The sequence below is a fragment of the Akebia trifoliata genome, chromosome 16 (assembly GCF_017979445.1).
Source record: "Akebia trifoliata isolate Shusen 1 chromosome 16, ASM1797944v1, whole genome shotgun sequence".
Taxonomy (NCBI): Eukaryota; Viridiplantae; Streptophyta; class Magnoliopsida; order Ranunculales; family Lardizabalaceae; genus Akebia; species Akebia trifoliata.
In genome coordinates this window covers 31,908,760-31,931,970 of record NC_141390.1, presented here as the reverse complement: position 1 = coordinate 31,931,970, position 23,211 = coordinate 31,908,760, and the positions used below count along the sequence as shown (strand labels likewise).

Here is a 23,211-nt window from a genome sequence, read left to right as displayed (position 1 = left end):
GTTGTAAGTTTGAAAACATGTGGGAATTTCAAATTATTCGCAAATGTGGAAATCACCCTAACTAGTATATTATTGACTGCTAAGTTTATACTTGAGATACGAAATTAAACAGCTTAACTAATTCCATCACCATAGGATCCACAAATTAGAGACTAAAATAGATTCACAAAATGGCTCCTCATAATATTAGCTCTACATTACATCAATTCCATCATGCCTGTCCACAGCCAACAGTTGCATATCTATCATACATGTATATCTTCTTTTTTATCTTTTCTTTTTCCTTCCTCCCTTCCTATGGTTTTACAACAAACACCCGTACATCTAAGCAATACATGTCAGATAATTATTACGGTGAATGTTAATGGTTAGTTAATCTGTCATGGAATTAAGTGCAAGAAAATCTTCATCTGTTGTACATTTTTCTGAATTTTGAATTTGCATTTTTGCGCTACTTTCATCACCGGCCATCTGCAAAACAAATAGAAGATCAATTTAAAAGAGTTAACAGAGTTGAGGAAATCAAACATTGGCTGGAATCAAAATGAAAAAGAACAGATTTTGTCCCTTGTCAATCACCACTTCTAGCATCTCAACAAAATTCTGACATTTTTGGTTGATGAACAATAGATTGTAGGGCACTTGAAATTTATAAAGTGGGCTAATTCCCAAGGGTATGAATCCACCTTTGAGAACACAAGGTTCTTAGACCAAGGCAAGAAGGAAGTCTCAGACGAGTGCTCATTAGAGTTCTCTTTCTCTTACCTTCTGAGAAATTTCCTCCCTCGGCAACTTTCATTGCTTCTTTTCGTCAATTTTTGTCTTCTTTATAAATCAACATAATCAATTATAAAAGGATACTTTAAAATAGAAAATAAAAAAAGCAGGACCACAGTACCAAGCAGAATTAAGTAGCATGAGCTTAGATAAGAGAGAAGATTTAAAGAAAGTTACCACAGAAGTGCATGGTTACCTTCATTTTCTGAAAATTTGTAACCAGTCTCATATACTGATCACGTGCTTCCGGGTAACGAACCATGGATTGAACTCTTGCTAGAGCCTTCTCTACACCAGCGACTTTCTGTTTCCGACCAAGACGCAGAAACTCATACTCGTCAGTCTTCCCAATTTCAGATTGGGCGTTTTCAATTGTTTTGCCAACTCGAAAACCTCGCAATCCAGCTCCTTTTCGCCTCCAACGCAATATAGCCTTTTCAACAATACTAACAGACCAGATGACCTTTTTATATTGCTTACGAACCTGATGTCCCCTAACATGTGCCTGAAAGGAAAGAAATCAGCAAAATTGAACCAACTGAGAACGCTGCCTAGATTTAGTTCTATGATAATGCCCAAGTAGGTCTGAAAAAAAACAAAAGTAGGAAATCCTGAACTTCTTGGTTGTGTACAATACCAGAGCATGGAAAAAAAATGCTGTAAAACAGATTGAGGACAGAATATTGAAAGCAGAAGAGACATTTTAATTGATGCACCAAAACAGATGTAGAATTCTAAACATGGGCATATAGTGCAAGAAAATTGAAAAGCTAGCAAATACAAATTCTGATCATCATTGCATCAGAATTCCATGTATTATAGATGCTACCGTATCACAATGAAATAACACATTAATAGAGTTATGCAGATGATTTAAACAAAAAGAGTAGGCAAAACATATCTTTGTCCTTTATCAAAACTCTTTCATTTTCTCCCTTAATGCATCCAACATGATCTAGGTCTTTAGGTTTCCTATGTCTAATAGTCTAATTTGTTGTAGCTTGTAGACATCTGACCCTCATTATTTCTAACTCATTACATAGATCATATGCGATGTGTTTAGCTTAGTTTACTAATTTCTTGGCTTCCTATAAGTATTTTTATATCTTCATAAGTTTTCATTGTTTCCAATAATTTATCAAGACACGGGTGAATAGATCATTTTTCTCTAGTGACATTATAAACCACATCATTCTACCAAGTGTTATCCTAGAGTTTCTTCCTTATATTCTCCAAGAATCTCTTTCACTACTGTTTTAATATATTTGGCTAATCATCCCACATAACTGTAGTCACTAAATTCCCCTGAGATGGTAAGGCGTATATATCAAAAAATCAACGACGACTTCTGTGAATAGCGCTTTGGTGCAACTTAAATACTTAAAAATAATAAGAGGAAGACTAAAACTGGCATGGATTGAAGTAGTAAAAAGATGATAGCAAGATACATATGAAGATATGGTACCAGATAAGTTGAATGCAAAATAGGCTTCAGGTTGCAGATCCCAATATTTGGGATAAGGAGTAGATTATGATGATGGCAATAACGATATCGATGACTACAGATTCTAGAGTTAAAAGTAAAATATTTGTGAACTCCAATAATAAAAATATTCCACCAAACAAAAATCATCCATGGAATGTTATACAAATCAATATGGGAACCAGGAAGCACCAAATTCAATAGGTACCTGAATTTTCACAATTCGGTTGCGTATCTTCAAAAATTCCTTTCGTCCTTTCCAACCACGATACTTTTGTTGGATTTTTATAGCTGCAGTATGCAAATAATCACTGAAATGACTCATCTTCTGCGCCTTTTTGTTCAAAGAGGCAAGCACAACCAAGTCAGGTGAAATTTCAATATCTTCATCGCTACTCTTAGTTAACTGTCTATGACGGAATGAACGAGCACGGAAGGCAACTTGAATTAGAGCAGCTGCTTGAGCAGATTTTCTTACAGCAGCCAGGGACCCTTTCAGAGACAACTGCCTCTCTTTGCCTCCATCTGAAAGGACAACACTTTGTTCTTCTACAGTCTCAACAGCCGTTTCTGCTGCGATGGTTGCAGCAACACTTTCCATCACGTTCTCCTTAAGAGTCAATGAAGACAGGTGACTAGTCAAATCTGCCTCAGCTAAATATCCAGCAATCCCTTTATGTCCTCTACTTGATGCAAAATCAGCAGCTGTTTGTCCTCCAGGAAATTCTGAAGTTGGGTCCTCCAGCGCACCTGGCGCTGCACCCAATCTAACAAGTGCAACAACTGTTTCCTCCCTGACCAAGAAGCATTAATAACACAGTGAATTGGATAATGACGACATAGAAAATACTAGTTCACATATAACAGGCAACTATAAAATAAGACAATTACAGTAAATGTTCAGATTTACCATATTATATTATCAATCAAAAATCATTTAAGAGAGTATTAACTCTAAGTCCAATGAGACATCATAATTCATTATTCAAGAGTTCGTAGAAATACTCATGAAGAAGAATGGTGTCATACTTCTTGAAGAATAATATGGTGTTAGGAGGGATCGCCCAACCACTTGAAGACATAAATCAAATGATTGGATTAAGTTGCAATATACCTATTAAAAGTTTATATGCCGTTCCAAAATGAAATATTATAAATCCCAACAATGAACCAATCCTGGAAAATGAGAGCGTAAATTTGATAATGATACATCTAGCTTTTTAGTAAAAAACATGAGATGACAAAAGATATGGTTATCTACAATCAAATTCTATTGAACTGGGAAATAAAGTTGGGGATAGTAATTTAACCTCCCAAAATATGCTGCCCAGTGAAGTCCCGTCCTGCCACGTATATCTCTAAAACTGGGACTGACACCAGCAGCAACTATTGGAGCCATTGCCCATTCATAACCAAGAGCTGCTGCCAAATGGATAACTCCTTGACCTTCATCATCCAAAATATGTGGTCCTTTGCCTCCTTCATGGACTTTACAGACAAGCCACTCATACAATCTGTCCATCAGCAACTTCTGAAACAATGTATCTCTAAGGTTCTCATGATTTCCCTCGAAGGCCATGTAAGCCTTCTCAATCTCTTCCCACTCCTTTTCATCATCATTTCGCATTGAAAACAATTCATTCTTCAGGTCACATTTATCACACTTTTCAACAGAGCAGCCCAGCCACTTCATGTCTAATCCTAGAGAGATCATTTTTGCAAAACGCATTTGAAAATGCATTTCAGATTCCCAATCACTTTTAACAGGAACCAATAATGCGTCTCCTGATGGCTTTTCACGATATTCAAACTCCCGCACCTCACTGCAGGACAACCTATTGCTGCTGGTTATATAGAATGGAACACGCCCAGGAGCGTGTGGAGGAGCTTGACATCGAAGGACGTTATCATTTAAGCTTTCAGCTGGAACCTCAACTTCACCAAACATACAGCACCACTCGGTAGTAATAGGATGCTTTAAATCACCCAAAAATGCACCAGAGATCAATACCTGAGAAAGAAAGTCATTAGCTATGAGCAGGTAGGATTAGCATGAATATGGTCGAATTCCTTAATCATAAGGTCTCTGAGAAATGCATACCTTTGTTTCAACCCCCGAATAGGCCCAATCTGGTGAGAAATCGTGAATGGTAAATAGCTGATTTTGGGAAAGGGAAGGGCCAAGTGAATCAACAACCAATTGCATATGGCGTGATAGACTGGAGACTTCCTTGTCATCATTCTGAGTATCAAGTGTATTCCAGTAATTGCCCGAGTCCGAAGCCATCAAGGAGTCATCACAATCTCCACCAATTTCTTTAGTCATCCACCTCCCAAAGCTGTCAAGTTTCTTCAGCTGTCCTGATTCATCATTATGTGTATCATCTTCTAGTGTGGTCTTTCCAAATCCCAAAGATAGGTCATTTGCAGCAATCAGAGTGCGAGATCCAGAGTTATTCTGAAACTGAGGATGCACTAAATGGAAATCATGCTCTTTTGACAGCTGAAACATACTATCTGCCCCATTTTGTGCGCAAATGTCAGAGGTAAAATAATCCGCACGCTCACCATTCTCATTATGCTGATGTTCCTGAAGGGTATGAGTTAAATCCTGTCATGGTGTTTATTTGATGAGTACACCAGAAATTTAATGTCGAATCATCCAAAATAGTAAAGAAAAAAGTGCAAGAAGCAAGAAAGAGGATGCCCTTTCGGATTTAGGTTATATATGCAAGTATGAAGAATGATACATGTTCCCCCACACCAAGCAGTTTTTGCACCCTGTGCACTGCATGAGCTAAAAATCATGCTTTAAACTGTGGTTCAGGTAAGAAATCTAATAAAACATCCTTCATGAATGGGAAAAAAATTTAAATTTAATCACAGATGCCTCTGAAGATCTTTGTTATTACTTGAAGGGAATATATAGAAAACAATAAAAACAGAAGCCTCTGGAAATTGCTAACAAAATAGTGCAACAAGAGAATTATGGGTTTTGCAATGTCCTGAAAATTGGAAATGGGCAGCCCTATGGCCCAAACTGAAAAACAAAGAGCATCCCATTGGGTTAATTTGAACCAAAAGCTGATGTACAACTTAGAAAAGGAATTTCAGAAGCAATCTGCTCATCTAATTTTACAAATTTTACTTTGGTTGGATAGGTGAATTTGAGAAATATCACTTAGTTTGATTGAAACTCAGCTTGTTCCCCGAGGAAGTTGTGTAGGGCAATCATTAGGAGGCCTTGAGATATAAATAGGCCTTTGCTTGGTGGCTTCAGTGATTGTCTAGTGACAATTGTAAAAGAGGTATTCATAACATGTACATGCAGTAATAATATAATAAGTATCCACAGGTACTGCTAATTGAAGATACTGCAAACAACTGATGCATATGGGAAAGAGATGAATCATCAAAAGAAACAGGTATGATGGAGACAGCAAACCTGAACTAGTTTTAGAGAATCTCTTGGTAATGTTTGGCAATGGGTATCAGGAAACACGATATTTCCACCACCAAAGCCATCTTTGAGCAAGTTACTAGCATCCAATTTAGTGCCTGTCAGATTTCCAGTTAAATCATCAGGACCGTTAGACTGGTCAAAGGAAATCTTCGGCTCTTGCACGGTAGCGTTTCTGCTGTGGCTGTGAACTTCAGACCACATGGATGGGCTAGAATCATGAGTTCCACCAAACCCTGTTCCAAGATGATTCCCCAATAAGCTGGAAAATCCTGACAAGTAGAAAAGGCACCTGTTAGTATGCGGATGCCTGGATTGGGGAGCAAATTTTCAACACAGATTAAGTAGTTGACAGAATTAGAAATAAACCTGGAGAAAGAAAAAAAAAACAGTTTATTTTCTATCTAACAACTACCAATACCTCACACTTGCTATGCAATTTTTTTAGAAAATGCTTCTATCTGCTGGAAGAAGTGCAAAGACTACTAGCAGCTTCCAGTGAGACCCACTAATGCTTTTGACAATCATCATTGGATGCAAGATTTGTAGGGGTGTTCATACATGAGCATTGTATCTCAACGTATGTTTACCTGATGTGTTATGTGGGCGTAAAGAATCAATCTGACGTCCATAACAAGAGACGGTTTCAGCAAGAGATGAGGTTCCAAGATCATCCCCAGAATCCACATCATCAGGTTCAGAAGGTGCCTGTCCATTCCAGTTGACAGTACTCGGGCTTGATGCATAAGATGCATGGACAGAGTCCACCGGTGCAGATAAAGGTGCTAAACAAGTTTGAGCACTTCCAATCTGTGTCCCGGGATCTGCATTTGATAAACGGGGGATGCCAGACCTGTTAACCTGGAGATAAATAAGTTGGTCAATACTTAATTCTACATAACTTCTGTTACAAGCTTAAGCAACAGCCCTGAGTGAAGACATGACAAATCCAGCACCCAAAGATGCTCTGAATTTTAATTAATTGCTGAATGACTCTGAACACAAGCCAATATGAATTATTTTTACTCCATTGTTTACCAAAGCATGTACTTTCTTCTATTTCACGCATGAAATAAAGAGGGTTGTCCTTCGGATGTCCAGATAACCCAATTAGTGTACCTCGCAAAACTCACCACACATGCAGATGAACTATAACCCTCAAAAGATTGACAAATAATACTATGATTTTTTAGGACATCCTCAAAACTTGGGTAACATTTAGTAGTTATCGCACGAGAACACTTATTTGTCATAGTTGCACTTAGGGTGTATACATAAGTTCCTTGTAAAAGACTAAGCTATTAAGTAATTCCCCTGCTTCTCATGTAGAAACTTACAGATCTCTACATCTTGGAATTCTGATATTAGACCATTGGAAATTTGCAGAAAAACATAAGAGCTACATACCAGGATGAAGGTGTAGGGCATTACCTCTTTTACCTCTCTGTAATGCACAAGAACAATGTGCTCTAACTTCCTGAACACAAGGACAATAAAACAAACAGTTGAGAATTAAATGCAGAAATATTAGGACGAGCTATGGGAAATCGAAATGCTGTTTGAGACACACAAGGAGCATGACAAGGTGGCATAAAAGGATTTGTATTATAGAGAAACAAAAAACAAAATCATTCACAATAGTATCAAATGCACTTAATATGAACTGCATTGCCTCAAGCCAGCCAGTCCCTCCAACCAAACTATCACTTGATGGTTCTCAGAAACATAACATATCAATCCCTCCTTTCATGTATCATTTAACAATTGAGAAGGATATGATTAAAGAAGCTTTTTTTTCCAATTACACGCAGGAAACTGTTTCACACGTATAAACAAAATACAACTTCATTCCCTAAGAGAGATTTCATCCCCAATGTCCAAATATTGTATGACATATACCTTAAACTAGTACTGATCAGAAAAGATATTCCTTAAACTATAACACCAGTTAATCCATTCATGCATTCCCATAATGTGATATTATTTTATCTTTTAAAAGATCCTCCCAGGCAAACACTTTGACATCAAAGTGACCAACCCAAAAAATGTGCTTCTAAAAGCATATTAATATCTAACTATTTGTTTGTCGTACAATAGATATAAACAACTGAACTTTCATAATCAGTAGGAGTAGAAGAACACTCACGAATCAAGCATCCAATAACTTCGTCTTTGGAAGTTCTCATTGTCCTCACCATGGGCATAATAGCAATGCAGAACATCTACGCTACCAGTCTACAAAGAATAGATGAGATAAGACAAATAGAAGTATCCAGAAAAAAAGAATAAATATACTAAAGTTAAAAGCAAGCAACTTCTACGAGAAGTTTCCCTGAATATACCTTTTCTTAACACTTTTATGACAGGACAATAAAGAGGTAAAAGGCAAAATATAACAGAGCATTAACAAGGTGGAAGTATGAGGAGCAGGGTACCGTTAAGATGTCCAAATTCACCAGTCAACTTGAACTATAAGGTTCATATCATCGGATTGATAGGAGGATATAGAAGTGAAGGTTTTTAACCCTTAGTATTACAGAAATTAGAGATTTATTGTCATTTGCAAGAAAAACATTACAAAATGTGTGACATCTCTAAATGTATCGAGTCCATAAACATTCTATCATATAAATGTAACGGAGTACAAAATGATGAAAAATATAAATAATAGAAAGAACAACACACCTTTAACTTTTCATGAGCTTCCCGGACGGTTTTTCCATCTTTCTTCTTTCTCCAGCTGTGACCATCCTTGCGGAAATAACGAAGTGCTTTTCGATCAAACAAGAATAAAGAACCACCTATCACACAAACAAAATCCAGCTTAAAATCAACTTATAAAAACACTTACAGAAAGATATAGAACTTCTTGTAGCTCTCTTAACAGGAAAAGGTGCAGTTAAAATCAAGGTTTCAAAACCCTTTATTTTCATTTTTTTTTTCCTTTTCTTGATCGGCTCGGGAGGTGCCAAGCAGAGTCAAGATCAGCCAATCCCTGTGATCGCAAACCAATCCTTGTGATCATCCATTTTTGAAATGTCCTGGTAATATTGGCCTCAATAGTTGATTTTTGTTAGCACAACCCATTAACCAACATCTGAACCGAAGAAAATGTCTAGCTCCCAACATAACTCTCTTCAACTTAGAACACTCTAAAGATGTGAGCCCTATTTTTGTAGGTCCGATCTCTCTTACTTATTTAATTGAAAGCATCAAGCATCATAAATTTTTCAATTGCATAATTAATGCATCAAAGGTTGAAACTTGAAATCATAGCTTTAAGAGAGTCCTCACAACTCTCCTATAATTGTACAAAGCCCTCTGTTCATGTAGCATAGCTATGCACTTATGTATATCGACCATTAAATACTAATTAATGAGATACCCTCTTGACATCAGAACCTAATGACACATAACAATGTCATCGTTAAATTAGTTCAAGACAAACTACAAATAAAGAAGCTAGTGACATACCTGTGGGCTTATGAGGTGGATCTGGTGTTAAGTAGAACTTTTGATAGTTGCGAAGGATTTCACATACTTCATGTGGACGGAGCCAACGTTGTTGTGCTTCTAACACCAACTGCGTGATGTCTGTTAAATCCAAGTAAAAAATACAGTGAAATCCTTACAATTCGCTTGTATACAAAGCCAAATAAGGCAGCAATGAGGCTTATAATACCTATAGAGTAAGCAAGCAACACCTACTATACTACCATATTACATCTTATAAGCATAAATCTTCACTGAAATCCAACTTAAAGACTCAGAAAACTGATGGCACTTAGAGCTATTAAAATCTCAAATAGACAATCAACTCTAACATAATTCCAGACTCCAGAAATCAAAACCAACCACCAAACAATAAAAACTAGATTACTAATCCACCATGTTTAACCACAAATACTATATTTGGCTAAGAAATCAACGTATTTAATCTGAGAAAGTTCCAAGACCAAATTTTTGAAAGATTCAAAGTTGGAATCGAAACAAATACCCAAAATAACAATAATGATCGAGAGAGAATAAAAAAAAAAGGCCCAAAAGCTGACCTAATTGTTGATTCGAAACGTATCTTCTGCTCTCAGACATCCCCAGGCATTAATCCAGCAAAAAACCCTCTTCAATCCGTCTCAAAATGCAGAATAAAAACCAAGTTGCAGATAAATCTTCTAATTTCAAGCTTCAATCAATCCAACCAATCGACAATTAAGCTGAGAACGAAATCAAAATCAACTGTTGCTCGAAAAGGTACAAAAGATGTGAAGAAAGATGGATAGTGAAAACGACGTTCAAAGATTCGAGAAATAAAAACCCTAAACTCGGTCCATTTTGTTACTCCGTGTGGCCCCCAAAGAGATAAAGAGGGAAGAAACGAAGGAAAATGGAGAGAAACCTCCTCTATGGTCCTATATGTAACGAATCAGAACCATTAAAATATCTTGAGAGTACGAGAGAGATAAAAGTCAAGGTCTGTGATCTCTCTCCACACTTTAACCTGTTTACCATACCCATCGTGGTGTTCCCGAGGAAATCCAACGGACTGTGACACTAAAGAATGACAGCATAATTTTCCCTCTATTAAAGAATACTCTCTACGTGATTATTCGTCTGACTTGGCATAGATTACGTCGTACTTATAAACCGTACAGGTGTTTCGCGAGATACGGTATTAAGTTGGTTTATATCTTCGACTGAGTTGACCATTATAGTTGACTCAGGATCCAATACGATAAATTCATGTAAATGACTTTTAGCCATCACTAATGCTGGGGTGACATTTGATTTACTGCGATTCTCACATTTGGGGCACACATAACGGTAGATGCTTTTTACTCGTATCCCAAGAAAACACATCTATGATTATGTGTGCAACCCACGTCAAAAATGTGAGAATCGCAATACATCCAAATGTCACCATAACACGACTCCCCATCACTTTAGCCATTGGTGTCAATAGTACCCATTTAACTAGACCAGAGAAGTTTTGATTCTGGATCCTTATTTTCAATATTCCAATCTTGAAGAAATCAAATTAAAATTAATAGAGTTTACTGGACGAGTACTTGTGGGTACTCAGAATTTAGGGGTAGTATCAAGATCTACTTTTAGAGAGGGCAATTGAGAGGATATTTTTGATCGGAAGTTGAAGAAAATGATATTTAAGTCATTTCTAATTAGTCTATAAGAGAACACCCAAGTCAAAAGACAATGTCATGTACAAAACTTGAAGGGGGAGGCAAAATTTGGGATAAGGTAAGGGAGTAGGGGCAAATGAGTGTATAATTTGTTAAAAATACGGGATGTCTCCAAATAAAACATAAGTGCAAAGATTTCAAAAAACCAATTTCGTCAGGGCAATTGCCCCCATAGGCTCCTTATTAGCTTTGAACCTCTCGGAATCAATTTGTTTGACCAAATCTTTATATTATAAATAATAATAAAAATTTGTATTTTTTAAAGTTAATAGATATTACTTAAAAATTTTCACACTTTCATATAAGTTGTGTATTCTAATTTAAAATATCATTTTTTATAAGTTTATTACTATTAAAAAAAGATGGATTTTAGTTTTTGGAAAAAAAAAAAGAGTTAAACTCATATATTTGTTAAATCAATTTGCAATTACAAAAATATTTGCTTATAAAGAAAATAGAATACTAGCATTAATTGAGTTTTTTTTATTTTTTATCATCCATTTATTAAAAGTAAAAGCCGGTTTCGATTCCACTAATTTTAAACCAAAATCAAATCCTACAAGAAGCAGAATCAAACAAATTAATATGATGGTCCCATTTCTACATGTTTTAGGAATCGAACGGAGCAGGAACAATCCATTGACACTCTTTATTGTGTATACGTGTGATTGAGTGGCTAATAATTTGCTTTAAAATGAAAAAAATATAACAATCTAAATATAATTATCTAATATTAAAACATATATATTTTTTTAAATTCACTTGTTTGACGAACAAGTCACCTTGATCTCTATGGGTAACGACACGAGATACACACTGCACTTCCCCATAAAAGAAGTGTATCTCAAGGGGACTGTATATCCTGAGGAGCTTAGATCTAAGGTTCCCAAACTTGTCATGTCAGGTAGTCGATTGAGTATTGCCACGTGGGATAGTCAAATTAGCACAACTCAAACAACAAATCTTTGCTCGATTCTCTATAGTAGTTCTTTTTTTTAACAATACTTTTGAGCGGCTGAGATATTGCCGTGAAGACTAAATCTACACTCTTTAAATTTAAGAGTTTAAGGGTAGTTCATTTTCAAAATCATTGATAGTGATTTTAAAAAATTATTTTGTAAAATTTTTTTAATATATTTTCTCGATAAATTAGAGGGTGTTGGTGTTATTGATTTTAAATGTCGTCAATTCAAGATTGTAAAAATAAATAAATAAATAAATCATCGTAGGGAATTGCAGGAAAAAAATCTACTATAAAGGATTCGCTCCTTGTCGACATGAAAAAAATCACTTTGCACAGTTACATTACTACATACAGTGTGAGCCGAAGGAACCCTATCAAAATATTATACCCACTACATTTTAAACTATATTAGAAATATTTATATCAACAGGATTTGCTAAGTTATTGCTCAAAAATTGGGTAGTTAAGGAAAAAAAAAAACACATATAGAAAAATACTGAAGTATCTTTATACAACACTGCTTCATCACTAAACTGACGTGGAGGTATTTTCCAAAACCAAATTGGCAATCCAACAACACAATCCTGGATGTCATGGAAAAACTCAGATGCAAATTTAAATATTTAAAAAAAAAAAAAAAACATTTTTTTTTAGACTTAATCCAAGTTTTTGACAGTGGATTAATTCCACGAAACTCTCAAATTTAAAATTAAAATTCAATGGTGAAAATTAACAACTTTTTAAATAAATAATTCAAAGTTCAAAAATCATGTCATCTACAGTAATGTACCAATGCCACAAGCTAAGCTTAATGACTCTTAGTAAGAGTTGAAATTTTACTAAATTAGTTAAGTTAGTTGGACTTAAAGCATAGTTCAAAGGAAAAGAATCTATGATTCTTTGTCCTTGCCACGTCAGTTAAGTGTTAACTGAGTGAAGACTTTTTAATTAGAACATCATGAGTCGTGATAATCCAACTCCCCCACGTGAATACTCACTTGATGTGTAGTGTGCCCGGACCATAGACTTTATGCCTCAGAGTACACAAATCCGTAGAGATGTGTATCCCGATGAATGAAAGTCTATGCTTTTAACACATCCCACGTCAGATGACCACGTGGTGGTATCAGATTAACATTAATTGAAAATCATTATTGATTATAGTTTGATGACTTATAAGTGTTTTATCATTTTCTACATTTTCAATAAATCAAAATTTAATTCTTTGGTCCTAAAGACACCTCCACGTCAGATCAGTGTCCTAAACGGTCACTTAGCACTCTTGAACCGGATTTAGGGTGCATTAAGTAATTAACATTTCTTCCCAATATACTAAGCTGGCATCTGATAATGTAAATATCGAACTTACTAAAAAACAATTATACTAACGGTATAATACAGACAGGGACGTCTGATACGGTAAATCTCAAACTTACTAATTTTTTATATACTAAGTATCTTTTTTTTTTTTTTTTTTTAATTTAAAAGTTTCCAAAATTTAATTATTACATGAGTCTATATAAACACCATTATAGTTACAAATTTGCTAATTTATCAAATATAGAATCATGGGTCGTTCAAGAGGAAGTTTGTCACTTAAACCAATTTCCGATGAGAAATGTCGAAGTTTAACATTCAAGAAGAGAAATAAAGGTTTGAAGAAGAAAGTTTATGAGTTATCTACATTATGTGGTGTGGAGGCTTGCATGGTTTGTTTTGGTCCTAATGGAGAGATGGAGACATGGCCAGAGGAATCTTCAAAGGTTACTTCGATTGTTCAACATTACAGAAGTTTTGGCAAAGATGATCGAGATAAGCGTAAGCTTGATATTTCGAGCTTTATCGAAGCTAAGAAGAAAAAATTGGAGGAAGAATTGAGTCGAACTCGAGAAGAAAACAATGGGTTGGTGTACCCAACATGGGACAAGAGGTTGGACAAGTTTTCGGAAGAAGAGTTGAGGAATTTGGGAAATTTTTTGGATTCTAAAGTGGAAAAATTGAGAGAGAGGGTTGAGTTTCTGAAGATGAAGCAAAGTGGCACCATTAATGGCAATGGAAAAGAGGCTGAGAATCAAATTCAGTTACCTTATAACATGAATACTTTTGAGATGGAATATGGGTTTCATCAACAACCATTAACTCCACCTCGACCAATCAATCAAGGTATTTATGATTCTATGTATTTCGATGTTGAATACAACTCTACAATGTCGATGATCGAACCGTTGAATTATTGTTATGGTGACAATATTGGAAGTAGTAGTAGTAGTGGTAGTTGTTGTGTTCAGTGTGGTCATCAATGTCAATCAAGTGGGCCAGTTTTGATGAACTCTGGGTTTGGGACAATGGATAATTTTTTTGGGGTGGATCAGAATTGGAAAGATCTTGATTTTCTCGCCAATCAACCATCACCAATTCAAACAGTTTTGCCGCAAACGATGGTGCCATCATCTCAGCCGTTGGTGGGGTATCAACCTATTGCAGATGGGTTCTTCAATTTCTACAACCCTCAAGATCTTGATTTTAGTTTCAATGGTGCTATGTTGTGAGCGGAGCAATCTCTCTCTCTCTCTCTAGCAGTTTTTAAGGAGTTTTTTTTTTTAAATTAGTTGTTTAACCATGATAGTAATTCGGCATTAGATCTATTATTAAGGTATCTCTCCCCAATTTTGTAAAAAGGTGATGGGTGTGTTTTATAATTTTATTATAGTATGTAAGAAACCAAGAATGAATATTAACGTGTGAAGATTTTTTCCTTCTATTTTGGTTTTTTTTTTTTTTTTTTTTTGTGGCAACTTGTTACTTTTACTTCTATTTTGATTTTTGTGAGAATTAATGTAATTTGTAATTAATTTTAAAATAAACCCATAAAAAAAAATCTTGAATCATGGTGAAAGATCACCAATCAGGTGGTGTGGATCCTCGTCCAGTGAAAATGTGGAGTTGGATTAGCTGTCTAGTTCCTAGGATTACGGGATTCTGATGATTCTGTGCTGTAAAACGGTCATCTGTAATGTCAATTGTTAACAGCTCATTTATACACGTGTCATCAAGATTTGATTTTCAAAAAAGTTGCCCACTTTTGGGCCCACTGACGAATGAATCTTTGATCAGACTAATTGGTGATTGTAGAAGTTCGTTTAAATTGTATTTTTGACTTCTCTATTTTGATTTTTCATGAGAAGTCTTGTAAGTGAATCTACATCCATGAAAAAAGAAGAAGAAGAAGGAAATCTTGAATCATGTGGAGAGATCTCACCAATCAGGTGGTGTGGATCCACCAAATATTGATCAAGATAGAAAAATCTAAGTTGGATTAACTGTGTTGATTCATGAGTTTAGCATAGAAATATCCTAACAAGAAGGTTTTCTAAATCAAATTTTATTGGAAGAAGAGGTGATAGTTCACACGAAAATTTGATTTTCAAAAATGTCTATATTTTATTGGAGCCGATAATAGTTGAGACTCTTCAAAACAAAACAATTGAGAATTAGAATTGATAGGAACCAAGAATCGGAATCGTTCAAAGAGAAATGTTACGGCTTTGGTTCTAGTTCCATAAAATTTGATAATAGAGATCCATAGAAACAAGAAGAACAATGATAACTTGACTCTCACCTCTACACTCTCCCCAACGTAGTTGTGCATATATTCATAGATTTTTTTCTTAAGAACACACCATTGCACATATTTTATGGAGATGTAAAATTGTGTATCCCGAGAAAAATTTATGTACATGCACATGTAGAGAGTTCGTCAAAGAGGGGGAGGGGGAAGGGGGGGTTGAAATGAGAAATTTTAATAGCTTAAATTCCTTTTTAGAATAATGATTTTTAATGTACGTGGCATGTGTTAGAACCATTATTTTTTTCTCGTGATACATAATTACACATATTTACAGAGATGTGAAATTGTGTTTCTCGAGAAAGAAAATAATGGTTCCGACACATGCCAGCCACATATCTGGAGAAGTATGGGAGTCAGAAAATCAGGACTCTTCCTTTTGACATCTATTGTGTATAAACTTTAAAAGTTAAAACTGTTGCATGCACCCCCAAACAGTCGAGCCTCATATGTTCTCAAGGCATAACAGATCTTGTCTGGGCTTTAGACCCTTCTGGCTAAGTTATTTATTTGACACTTTGAAAGAAATCGTATTAATAGATCTGTTTCCTCGAGATACGAGTGAAAGCATCTATAGTTATTTATGCGTGCACCTTCTCGTCAGCACATTGGCAGCACGACTCAAAAAAAATATTTAGTCATGCCATGAAGCCGCAACGTCTGAGCCTTTAATTTTTCAGAGGAAAAAAAAAAAAAAGTTAATCATAAATTCAATCAAAGCAAGACCAAGACCAGGGTGCAAGGCAATCTATATGAGAAATCAATCATTTGGGGTTGCTCATGATAAAACATTTGATTCAACCATAATTACATTACATATATTAAAATTACTAAGTACAAGAACTTCTCAGGAATCTCGGCTAGGCATAAATACTTCCGAGCCTCGATTGTAGTTTGACTTTTTTTTTAATAATATAAAAAAAAAAACAAAAAACAAAAAAAACCAAATCACATCATAAACAACCAAAAATGAAAATAGTCTAATTCCTATTTTAGATTAAAAAAAAAGACTAGTAACTTCAAGCTATAACTTGCTGGCATGGATTCAGATTGACCCAATTTGTGTTCCCCATATCATGTTTCTTGTATAATCACCACATCTTCCAAAAAATTTGATGAACCTGATTGTCTCCATTATCCAGGAAAAAAGATCTAAACAAAGCACATCCCTTAGCAGCCCAAACTTAGCTTTTTATTTTTTTTTATTTTTCTTTTTTCGATAGCTTAACTTCATTTTGCAAGATCTTTCTGTGTCTTTGACACAAGTCTCTGACCTCCACCATTTCGCCAAACACCACGCACTGGTAACCCTTCAGAAGAGTCTGTTGTCTCGTCTTCATTCTCAGAACCAAAATCAGATTGTTTATGATCTAAAATCGCAGCACCATCACCGAGACGTACTCTTTGGAACTTAGGAATCTTCTTCTTCTGCTTACTTCCACCACCAACACCGGCTGACTTAGTATCATTTTTACTTGCGGAACTCAATCCCAGTTGTGGTTGCTCTTCAATAATAGACACTTTTGATTTACCCTTGGAACCACCACGATAACCATCCTTCGATAATACCTCCACCACCTCTTCTTCCAAAGGCGGCTTATAATTTGCGTGTAGTTTCCTTACCCTGCTTAAAATACTATCCGTTAATGTATCCCTTGAACTAATGTTTGCTTCCTCCATACACTTTCCTATACCCTTATTGGAACCTTTGCCCACATTTTTTTGAAGACCACCGTTGCCAAAACCATTGGCTAGCATGTTTTCGCGCTTCACACTTGCATTGTGGGTCTCGATAAGGTCTCTCTGCTTCTTGGCATCAGGACATAGTCTAGCAAGATCTAGAATAAGATGTGTCAGGCCAAACTGTTGCACATAGGACAGATATTCTCCCGCGTCAATCTCACCCAAACGATACTCCGCAGATATGTCTTTGAAAGCCGTGAACTTGTCTTCGTCAGATCCTAAAGCAGAGCGGATCATTTCCACCAAGGATTTGTTTGCTGTGTGCACATCTTCAACCTTCAGCAAAGGTGGATTATTTGCGGGCAATTTGTTCTTTTGTATCACAGAAACAGGAGGAAAATCCAACATAGAAGAAGAATCCAACGATCCTCTCTCAACCAGGTTAGGAGCTGATGCAGAGTGGATGACTCGAGTGCTACTAGCTGATGTAACTCCATGACCTACTGTAGGTCTAGCGCTAATGCTTGAAATCCATGGAGAACTCGCAGAACTAGTTGGTGCAAGTCCATGACTTGCTGCGGGTCTAGTCTGAGCCGAACTTGCATAACTCGAGGGCGTTTGTTCATTCCTGATTGCTGAGTTAGACAGTAGTGAACTTGCAGAACTAGATGATACGAGACCATAATTTGCTTTGGGCCTGGACTGCGCAGAACTACTAGACGATGATGATGATGCAAGTCCTTGATTTGTTCCCGACCAAGCCTGCGCTCTATTGAGGACATGTGCAGTTCCATTGTTGCGGCGGCGGAGACGGGCAGCCATTGAGCTCTTACCCAACCCTTCTGAGTCATGTTTAGGTTTCTGTTGAATATTAGCTGGTGCCATGGGGAGAGGAGGAAAGGAGGACTCTTCTAATGGCACATTCCTTGAAGAATGGCCCAGCGCCTGAAGATATCTTGAACCACCCTCGGAATCTGTTGTAGCTAATGATTCAAAGGGGCCCATAATCTCATCAATGTCACTAGTCTGTCTATGATCTGGAACTAATTGTGAACTAGATGATGGGTCATGGTTTGTGTTATCCGTATTGACTGTTTCTAAACTGGCTTCAATGGCCATTGAAAGTTGGTTCTCAGATGAATCGAGATGCAAACCACGTCCCCTTCCTCGACGATGGTTTTGTTCATTACTTCGCCGATATTGGAAGCTAGTCGGTATCTGGAGCCAAAAAAATGAGAGTAGAACATGGTTATGGTACCAAAGACACAACAACAAACAAAACACAAAGTATGCATGGTTTGTACAAGTACAGAACTTAGCAATAAATTGCCCCTAATGCAACAAGGATGCTAATTGATAGGAAACAAAAGACAGATAATAAGTACCTGAAGAGCAGCGTTACGTTTAGAACGAGACATGTGCCCCCCGTGCTCTATAGAATTGTGCCTCTGAAACAAATAAAAAAGGAAATAAATTTGTAAATAATATACTCCACAATAAATGGAAAGGGGGAAGGAAACAGCCTTCGTCACACAGACTAGCAAAAATCAAAAGAAAACAGAACTATAAACACTTTTTAAGCACTAAAAAGTCACCTTCATTTCAGACTCTGATAGGAAAACAATGAACTTCTTGGCAAGGCAAGCCTCATCCTCACATAGAAAATGCTGTTGACGGAAATGGATCTGAAACAAACAACAAAGATAAATTATGAACAAATTTGAACTCAATACAGCCTTCAAAAACCATATAAAAAAGAAACAAAGAAAAACCAAGACTACTTACCTCCAAATCATCATAATTTTTGTAGTACTCGTATTGTCCTGGATTTTGCCTGCATTGAGAAAAACGGATGGGTTAGCTCTCTAGAATTGCAAAATCAGATAAACGTATCTTTTACAGAATTAAAGTTAAATCTACCTTTGACACATGTGACAAGTAAAATGTTCAGTAGACATATGAGTGTACAGTTCGTTATCCCCATAGTATGGCTTTCTGCAAAATTCACACATGGGATGCCCCGTGAAACCACCTCTTTCACTCTCACTGCCATCAACCTCTGAATCACCTGTGTTTATATGTTGAGTCAACTGTGATCTGGTATACAGTTTTTGTTCACAAATGAATACCTGCTCCAAAGCCCAAGTAAAACCAGTGAGATAATTCCACATGAGGAAAACATTTATGCTCAGAGCAAGTTACATGCATACAATAAATATCAAACCAAAATATTTGCTTCCAAGTTAAAGTAATAATTACAACAAGATATCTGACCAAGATATATGAATATTCTAAAAGAAATATAAACATACAAAAATAAAGGACTATCTCTATGCCAAGGTATGTAAGAACAGAAACAAACTAGTCCCAATTCAACATAAATAAACACCTTGATTCAGTCCTCAGAAACTCAAGGTTACAATCATTATTACATAGCATATCCTCAAAAGTTCTTTTACAGAAACCATAGCTCACAATCTTTGTTTCACCTGCTGAATTGTGATTTTAACTATTAAAGAACTGATTATCGAACCAAAACCCTTCGATCCAATAAAATTATTATTTGTACTTTTAATATTTGATGTCAAATGTGATTGTCTTTGAAATAACTTTTGGGTCTCTTTTAAACAGACAAGACCCCATGATCCAATACAACTATTGTTGGAAATTTTAAGATACAATGTCAGATGTGGCTGACTTTGAAATAAATTGTGGGTCTTTCTCACATCCCATCTAAGGATCACAAAGAAATGTTGATCATCCCATTTTGGGTGAGGAAGAACAAAATAAGAAACACCAGCCTCTGGCTTTACAGAAAAATGTTGGCCATCCCACCTCAGGCAAGCAAAGAAAGATAAAACATGCAGAAATTCACAATCACAAAAAAGTTGATCATCGAACTTTGAATGTGAAAGAGCATAACACACATGAGAGAGCTAAATAAATACAATCAATCCTAGATTTCCTCAACCCAGATCTTAACCTGCCAAGGAAAGCGAGTAAAACAAGTTTTCAGAAAAATTGATGATCAAAACCATAACCATGACAAACTTATTTACAAGATCAAAACAATATCCATGAAAATAGACATCTCAAAACCTTTGATTATTCATTTATAATTCACTAATATAATCAAGAAATAATGTTAGGCACGATAGCATTACCACACGTTCGGCCATTGCTTGGGGGCTTTGGAAAGAGAAGAAAAACAGGGTGCTCCATGGTAAGGAGGGTAATATATCTTTGGTGTTTATGGAAGTTCTTGGGCTCTTGTTTATTTGAGCAAAGCTTAATAAGGATTTCTTTTCTTAGAGTTCTCCTTCAAGAACTTTGTCTTTAGATGGGACCGATTGTGATATATGTTTCTTGTAGTTGCTCTTTTGTTTTTTTCGTTTTTTTCTGTTAGCTTTCATGCTTGGGGGCCTCCTCAGCCTCCTATGTATTCTCTTTTGGCTTCTAATAAATTTTTATACTTATAAATATATATATATTTTAAATTAAGATTAATTTAGTGGGTCATATTTCAAAGAATGAACGTTTTGCTAATTGAAATCCAAATCTAACATGTTATCACATAAAAGAAACACCAACAATGGTAATTGGATATTTACCTTCCTTCCTTCCAAACATAAACTGCACATAAACAACTTGTGCCCGTGAAATAGATGACTCTTCAACTGCTCGACGTTCCGGAACTTTCCCCTTCTCTTTGGTCCACCATTCACTCCTCGATCCTCCATCTTGTCACATACACTACATGAAAGCCTACACATTGCTTTGATCATCTTGTAGTGATCCGAATCATCGAAATAAGCTCCTGTATCTTCATGGTACCAATATAACCCATTCTGTCCCTCACTCGGATTTGATGGGAAAATCGAAAAATCGACTATCTTTCTCGTATAATCTCCTAAAGCCTAAAACCAACAATCCACCAATTCAATTAAACACACAGGCCAAAAATCTATAATTCAAAAAGAAAAACTTAAAAGAATAATTAAATCCATCAAAATATTTGGTGCCACAAACTTAAAAAGGAAATAAAACCTAGATTCAGAGATGATGATTCAAAAAAAGTAAATAAAAATTGAAAACTCTTACCTTGGTGATGAAAACCATATTAGATTCGGTCTTGCAGATGCAACACCGCCGATCTTCACATATGAAACGCAATCGCGCAACACACGTTGAACAGACATCGCGATGGCCACAAGGACCATACGCAACCCATTCCAGAGTTTCAGCGCAAACAGCACAACTATCGTCCATGTATTCTGAAGATAGATGATCTCTAATCCGAGAAAAAAAAAATTAGGGTAAATTAGAATTTGAATCTGTGAAGATGGAAGAAGAAGAACAGGGTTTGTGAAGATGGAAGAGGATGAGAATTTGGGAAGAAGGAAAAAGAAGAATAGGGTTTGTGAAGATGGAAGAGGAAAAGATCTCTTATAATTTTTAAATAGATAAAAACAGAAGCATTACAATACATACATATACAAATATAAAGAGAAATCGTAATCAGATTCTAACTGGTACAGCTTAAAACGGGTCGGGTTCGGGCCGGTTATGTGTCTATTCATATTCATATCCGGATTTTTAATTTTGATCCAAATCCGGATCCGACTCAAATCTTACCGGCTCAAACCATATCCCATGTTTTTTTATTTTCTTAAACTCATATCTGGATCTGATCCGACCAAATTTATTGATTCGGGTTAGTCAGATCAGAATTTATTAAAAAATATGGCTTTAAATATGATTTGAACTCAAGACTTCTTCCCTTTTGAAAAAAATGCTTTGACTTCTATCAACCCGTATCCGACTCATATTTTAATTCGGATGTTTAATAAAATCCGACCCACTTTAAGCCTTAATAACTAAGAGTCAATTTTTAATCTCAAGGAGACGAGAGTCGATATTTAAATGAAGCAAAGCACTAATCCATCGATTTTTTGTCAAGTTCAGCTAACTAGACCATTCAACGAACCAAAGCATGAAATTCGACTAACCCACAAATTTGGTTTGACCAATCAATTATTTTTTAAATTAATTTTTATTTTTTTATTGTTCATATTTTTATTTTAAAATTTAAAAAATAAATAATTTTAATGAGAATATAAAAAATCTCGATTGACTTGAACAAATTATACTTCCTCAAATGAGATTTTCATAATATCGTCCGAGTCATCTTGTTTGTCTTGCGAAATTTTGCACATGTGAGAACTCTTTTCCATCTATCTTGTCTATGGGCGATATAAAAACCATGCCAAACCAATATCGAGTAGACTCATCTAACTCAGAGTCTGATTAGGCCACTTCAAAGTCTTAGAGGAAGCCTATTGTTAATGTGTTTTTCTTTTTTGCCTATCAAGAGTATCCCCACCCTTCAGGTGAGACTAAGCCCATGGTCAAATGCATCGCCTCCTTAGAAAGTCCTACGTCCAATTGGTCGAGTCAAGGTTCAATCGGACCCTAGAGGGTGGCCCCAAGGAATTCATTGCTTTGTAGTGTTTTGAACACTCGACCTACCCTTCTTGAAGAGCTTATCAAGGCTTGGCTTATCACTAACCCAACCCCTTGGGGTTAGTCAATTGTTAATGTGACACGTAGCATTTTATATTTATTTCATGTCTCTACTTTGTTTTTAATACTTGGGATACCTCCTTGGAGACACTACACGTAATCTAAAGACAAGGGTTTTACCGAGATTTTGAATTGAGATGGGTGTTTGAATTTTTTCCTCCAAGCCATCTCATTTAGCACCATTTAATTTGGTTTACAATTATTTAAATTATATTTATTATTAAAACGAGAGAAGGGCGAGTATAAGTAGTTCGGCCCAAAAATATAGATCCACACATGCCCCCACTTTTATATTAAAGTTTAATACAATCAAGGTAATTTTGGTAAAAATTCAATAATTCTCAAAATCTTTCTCGACTATTACAATGAGAAAAGTCCCAGTAGAAGTGGTTTGATACCAAAATATAGACCCCACAAATTCCCCCACCTTTGCATTAA

At 35.9% G+C, this 23,211-nt stretch overlaps 3 protein-coding genes across 4 annotated transcripts; 1 reads left to right on the top strand and 2 right to left on the bottom strand.

Moving 5' to 3' along the window:
* Nucleotides 1-160: 160 nt before the first annotated feature.
* Nucleotides 161-10,111, bottom strand: LOC147383630 (calmodulin-binding transcription activator 3-like). Of its 2 annotated transcripts, none has more exons than XM_086427892.1 (12): nt 9,773-10,111; nt 9,195-9,314; nt 8,406-8,521; nt 7,867-7,955; nt 7,152-7,197; nt 6,311-6,581; nt 5,706-5,992; nt 4,362-4,850; nt 3,571-4,271; nt 2,469-3,054; nt 974-1,282; nt 161-471 (listed from the first exon to the last, which is right to left on the bottom strand). In XM_086427892.1, exons 1-12 carry the CDS (start codon nt 9,810-9,812, stop codon nt 373-375), a joined length of 3,153 nt encoding a protein of 1,050 aa, XP_086284018.1. In that variant the 5' UTR covers nt 9,813-10,111; the 3' UTR covers nt 161-372. The 2 variants fall into 2 exon arrangements, with proteins under 2 accessions (XP_086284018.1, XP_086284017.1); XM_086427891.1 differs by having other exon boundaries at nt 4,362-4,871; nt 9,773-10,110.
* A 3,339-nt stretch (nt 10,112-13,450) lies between these two features.
* Nucleotides 13,451-14,541, top strand: LOC147383629 (MADS-box protein AGL42-like). Its single transcript, XM_086428823.1, has one exon. It carries the CDS (start codon nt 13,451-13,453, stop codon nt 14,429-14,431), a length of 981 nt encoding a protein of 326 aa, XP_086284949.1. The 3' UTR covers nt 14,432-14,541.
* A 1,719-nt stretch (nt 14,542-16,260) lies between these two features.
* On the bottom strand, nt 16,261-21,644 carry LOC147383628 (RING/U-box superfamily protein). Its single transcript, XM_086428016.1, has 7 exons — nt 21,292-21,644; nt 20,802-21,107; nt 19,111-19,319; nt 18,976-19,024; nt 18,786-18,875; nt 18,576-18,638; nt 16,261-18,408 (listed from the first exon to the last, which is right to left on the bottom strand). Exons 1-7 carry the CDS (start codon nt 21,457-21,459, stop codon nt 16,738-16,740), a joined length of 2,556 nt encoding a protein of 851 aa, XP_086284142.1. The 5' UTR covers nt 21,460-21,644; the 3' UTR covers nt 16,261-16,737.
* Nucleotides 21,645-23,211: the final 1,567 nt, after the last annotated feature.